The 4,836-nt window shown below is 52.0% G+C and overlaps 1 protein-coding gene across 6 annotated transcripts in view; it reads left to right on the top strand.

The window, feature by feature from the left end:
* Positions 1-231: 231 nt before the first annotated feature.
* LOC119335787 overlaps positions 232-4,836 on the top strand; it is a 21,544-nt gene continuing 16,939 nt past the window's right edge. For all 6 annotated transcript variants that reach the window (XM_037607860.1, XM_037607864.1, XM_037607862.1 and 3 more), the window contains exons 1-3: positions 232-725; positions 813-952; positions 2,008-2,085. In XM_037607860.1, the coding sequence (XP_037463757.1) occupies positions 308-725; positions 813-952; positions 2,008-2,085 (636 nt within the window). In that variant the 5' untranslated portion in view covers positions 232-307. The remainder of the gene's footprint in view (positions 726-812; positions 953-2,007; positions 2,086-4,836) is intronic.

Raw genomic sequence — 4,836 nt, 5'->3', positions numbered from 1 at the left:
TTTCAAACGCATTATTAACATTTTCAAAATATATTTTTTATAATCTAAATATTTAGAATATTTGCAAATACAAAGAAAAGTTAAAAAGAAAAAAAACGTAAAAAAACGAGGCTCTGGCCTGCCAAGCGCTGGGCCGGGCCAGTCTCGCGCTCGCGCTCAGGCGAGGCTGCGCGAGCGACCTACGCGCGAAATAGGGATCGCCATGTCCGTGTGCAGCCGTTCCGTTCCAGTTCCACCACCCGCGCCTCATCCACAACCAAACGGGCGCGACATGTGCTCGACGTTTTCCCTCTGAGACCACGCGGCCATGGCGCTCGCCTTCCTCCCACCCGCGCCCGCAGTCCACCATCCGCCGCGCCCCCTCAATCCCCCGCCGCTCGCGTGCGCCACCAACACCGGCTTCTCTTTCCTTTTCCCACCGTCCTCCCGCTGGCCCTCCCTGCAGAGGGCCAGCTCCGCGGCAGCCGGTGATGGCGCCGGCTCGTCAGAAGCGCCGGGCGACAGCTCGCTCGACGCAGACCTCCTCAGGAGGGTCTCCGGGGTAGAGGACGCGGACCGAGCGTTGGACATTATCGCGGAGTCGCTGGGAGGCGGGGCTGGCTCCGGCTCGAAAGCGTCCCTCGACGCGTCCGACTGCAATGCGATATTAGCGGCGGCGCTTGACCGGGGCAACGTCGACCTCGCGCTCTCCGTCTTCGACGCGATGCGCTCCGGCCTGGCGCGAGGTGAGCCCGCCTTGCTCTTCTGCTGTTTTATCCATTCACGAGTTGCTTGACTGCTGCTGAGTCCGGTGTCCAACTCTGAGTTTGCAGTGGGGCGCTGGAGTTGGGCAAGGCCGGACGCGCGGACCTACGCGTTGCTGGTCCAGCGATTGGCGGCGGCTCTGCGCGTTTCTGACGCTATCAGGATAGTCGACTACGTGTCCCGTGCGGGTGTATCTTCTGCAGAGGAGGTGAGGTTTCGTGTTAGGAACTCATGTGCCAGAGCAATGTCGTGTGCTTATGTCATCTGTCGCATGATCCTCCAATCTGGTGTGCCAAGTATTTCTGACCCATGAAGTTGTAGTTTCAGAAACCCTTTTAACTGATAGATACTAGATACTTCGCATAACAACACAAAATATCTGTCTGCTATCTATCCCAGTGCTTACTTTCTTCATTTTTCTGCTTTGCAGTTTAATTCTATGTGGACCTAATTGACAACTTTAATCATCTTAATTTGTGATTTTGGATATGAATGAGTGCGATACAAAATGAGTCCCAGAATAATCATCTTGCCATCCCAATGTCGTAGCATTTCCATCAAGATATGAATAATTTCTACCAAGAAATTGCAAATAGAAAATTTAGCAGATAGCAATAAATGTACTTCAGAAGTGTTCATTTGACAAAGGATTCAGTGGGAAATCATTTATGTATGGCACTACTTTCTTTTTTCCTACCTTGGACTGAACAGCAATAAAGAAGGAATTAAGCGAGTTACATATTAAAACACATGGGATCAAGTTTGAAATTCGCAAGGTCAAGTACTCTTAGGTGCGGCCATCTGGCGATTTGCAGAAGGCACACCTTTGTTTGGAGGGCATAGCAAGTAAAATCAGCTCATGAACATTCTAAATATCCCAATTTATCCAGGACCTCCTTCGCCTCCTAGGGGTATCTTTGTTTGAGAGCCAACATATCAAACTTTGCATGTTGCATGACTTAGTATGTCTCGAATATATCTCCTTTGAATATTAACAGAGTAGAAAAAATATTATTATATTGCATAGTACTTAAAATCTTTTCTATGCAGTCTAATTTTGAACAGTTTGGCAGTATTAATATTACAAGATTGCACATTGCCACAACAATGCCAGTAGTTCTGAATATCTTAGAAATTTGATAGTTTTGGTGAAAATTGAATATCCAATGTTGACATGTGGGTGCCTTAGTGAATGGAATATATCTTGTGCACATTAAATTAGTGCAATTTAAGTGTTACAGTAACACATTTTAGTTACTGCAGGTCCCGTTTGGCATAACTGTTCGCTGTCCAACCTGCATGGTGGCAATTGCTGTTGCGCAGCCTCAGCATGGAACTCAGGTTCGATGTTGCAGAAGTACTTGCTTTACATCTCCCTCACATACCGAATACTACTCATTAGCTTTCAAAACACGAACTTCTAAACAATTTTCCGCAGCTGGATACATCATGAGACGCGAGACAAATGTGACTTGGAAGAATAAGACGGAAACAATGGGATGGGTAGCTTTTTTTTTTTGAGGGAATGGGATGGGTAGCTGTTAGATATTGTTAGCACATGAACCAACATGCTGTCGCCAGTAGGTAGGAACACAGAAGGGAGAGTCTAGGAATATAAATGCTTGTAGATCCACATGCAAATTGTAATTCTTGTAGGTGGGTCTTATTTTGTAATTCTGCCCCTCACTAGGGTTTAGTGACAATGAATGCTTTAGTAAACACTCCCTCCGTTCCTAAATATAAGACCTTTTAGAGATTCCAATATGGGCTACATACGGAGCAAAATGAGTGAATCTACACTCTAAAATATGTCTATATACATCTGTATGTAGTCCATATTGAAATCTTTGCTCTTTATGGTTGCACATTGCTATAACTTGAGATGGGAGGATTCAAATCCTAGTACTCGCCATAGAGAACTCCGCCGTTGCTCGCTCCGAGCCCGGCGGCCACCGCATACCGCCGTTGCTCGCTCTGAGCACGGCGGCCACCGCCTTTCACCGTCGCTCACTCTGAGCTCCGCAACCGCAAACCCTAGTCCATGGCTGGCGACCTCAGGTACTCCTCGTCTACGACCGGCTGGCTCCCTCAGGTAGACATGCGCTTCGTGATGCTAACGAGTTGAGCTCTTTGACCCTCTCTGCTTTGTTTGATCTCACCAAGTCCAAGCTAACTTGCACCCTTCTCCGCTACCATTTAGTTGCATTCTGCTTCCGCCCACCTTACTACAAGTTGCATCCTGCATTTCTTGGCATCTCTTGCATTTAGCTGCACCTGCATTTCTTTTCGCTTTGAGCTACCTCGGCCCCCTTGCTTCTTCTTCCCCCGTACGCGGCTGGTACGCTGTTAGTTGCATGCTGTTGCTTTGTGCGACTAGTTCGTTCGCGCGATCGGACCTCTAGCTACGCGCGCCTGCTGGACGACGAGGGCGCCATGCGGCCACCTGATGAGTTGGGCGCTCGCTTTGAGGATCGCATGCTAGCCCTGTATGGCTCTGGTACGGTTGCGCCCGTGGCTGGCTCCCGCCAGGCCTCCTTCCTCGCCGGCCACCTCCTAACCCCAGGAGTTTTTTGCTCGCCGGAGTTCTTTGCAGGCCTCCTCCACCACTGGTTTGGCGGCTCCCCGGCCGGCTTCAGGGTCCGGCCGCTGACCGTTGGGCATTTCGAATTTCAAGTTGCCCATGCAAGTGTTGCATGGGAGATTGTGCGACGTGGCGCATGGCGCTGGGGCGCTCTTACTGTCAGCTTCTCTGTACGCCCACGACCCACTCGATGCCCCTCGCGTGCATTGGGCTGTCCTGCCATGCACGCTGCATGCCCAGGTCTCCCGTCGATACTAGGACCACACCCATGCTCGTCTCTGAACCACCCCCCCTCGCGGGACGTGCGCGATCGATGCCCTCCGGGTTTTCTGCGATCTGCCGTGAGCAAGGCCGCCGGGTTGCATGCCCCATGCAACCGCAATCATGCCCCACCTGACTTAAATCCTTCTGCCACGCTGGTAACCGAACAACTCCGCCAATCAGCTTGCCCCGCAAGCGGGCACGCCGAAGACACGCGACCACCCGGACGAGTCGATGCTGACGACTGTTGCGATTACCAACCTAATGGCACAGCAGTTCATCGTCATAATTCCTACCTGCAGGCCCTCCTGTCTAATCTAGTCCCTGGGCAGCGCGCCTGTGTTGCACCTCGCCCCAAGACCAATGCTGCAAAGCGCTTCACAAAGCCAAAAGATCTGCATCTTAGATGCTTTAGATGCCTTTCTTACAGCCACCGAAGGAAAGATTGCCGTGATCCCATTGTTTGTTGGTCTTGCCGACAAGTGGGCCACACTGCCTCTCTTTGCCATGCCCACCACCCTGAGAACCAACGTAGCCTCCCGGCTCCTCGCGCCTCAGCCCCGACTACTTATAGCAGCCAAGAGCGTCTCCCACGACACAACGCCCCCCAAGCCCCCCAACCTTCCTCCTTAACGCACCACCAACCTTGCTCCAACGAGCTCATTCCCTTCACCGCCATGGAACCGGTCGTACGCGGACGCCCCACCTCCCTTGATGTCCACTACCCTCTCCTTCCCGACCAGAATGCACTAGTCTGCCCTAGTCAACATCACCCCACCCCTACCCGGCTACCTCCCATGGCTTAAGCGCCTCTTCCGCGAACGCCTTCGCATCACGGACGTGCGCTACGCTGGTTGCACCACGGGCACTGTCTATGTCGTCTTCCTCCGGGAGTCGGAACAGGCAGCAGCCATGTCTGCCAGTCCTATCGAGACCGGCACTCGCCGCGTCGACATCCTCCCCCACAATGCCGGAGACAACGCTTTCACCTTCTCCTTTCGCCACATAGTCAGCCTCTCTCTTGAAAAAATGCCGCTTGAGCTGTGGGATCGCAAAGGGGTCTCGACCAGCGTAGCTGGCTTTGCAAGTCTCCTTGGTGTCAATCACCTTTGCCTCCATGGGAACGATTTCTCATGCATCATCGTGCTAGTAAAGGTTGAAGCCCTTCAGCACATTCCGCACCACCTCGCCTTCCACCGCATCGATGGGGCTGGCATCTATGCTGACGTCCTTATCAACGAGATATGGGA

Source organism: Triticum dicoccoides, chromosome 7B (assembly GCF_002162155.2).
Source record: "Triticum dicoccoides isolate Atlit2015 ecotype Zavitan chromosome 7B, WEW_v2.0, whole genome shotgun sequence".
Classification (NCBI taxonomy): Eukaryota; Viridiplantae; Streptophyta; class Magnoliopsida; order Poales; family Poaceae; genus Triticum; species Triticum dicoccoides.
The sequence above is the reverse complement of the archived record's forward strand: the minus strand, read 5'-3'. Positions and strand labels throughout refer to the sequence as shown.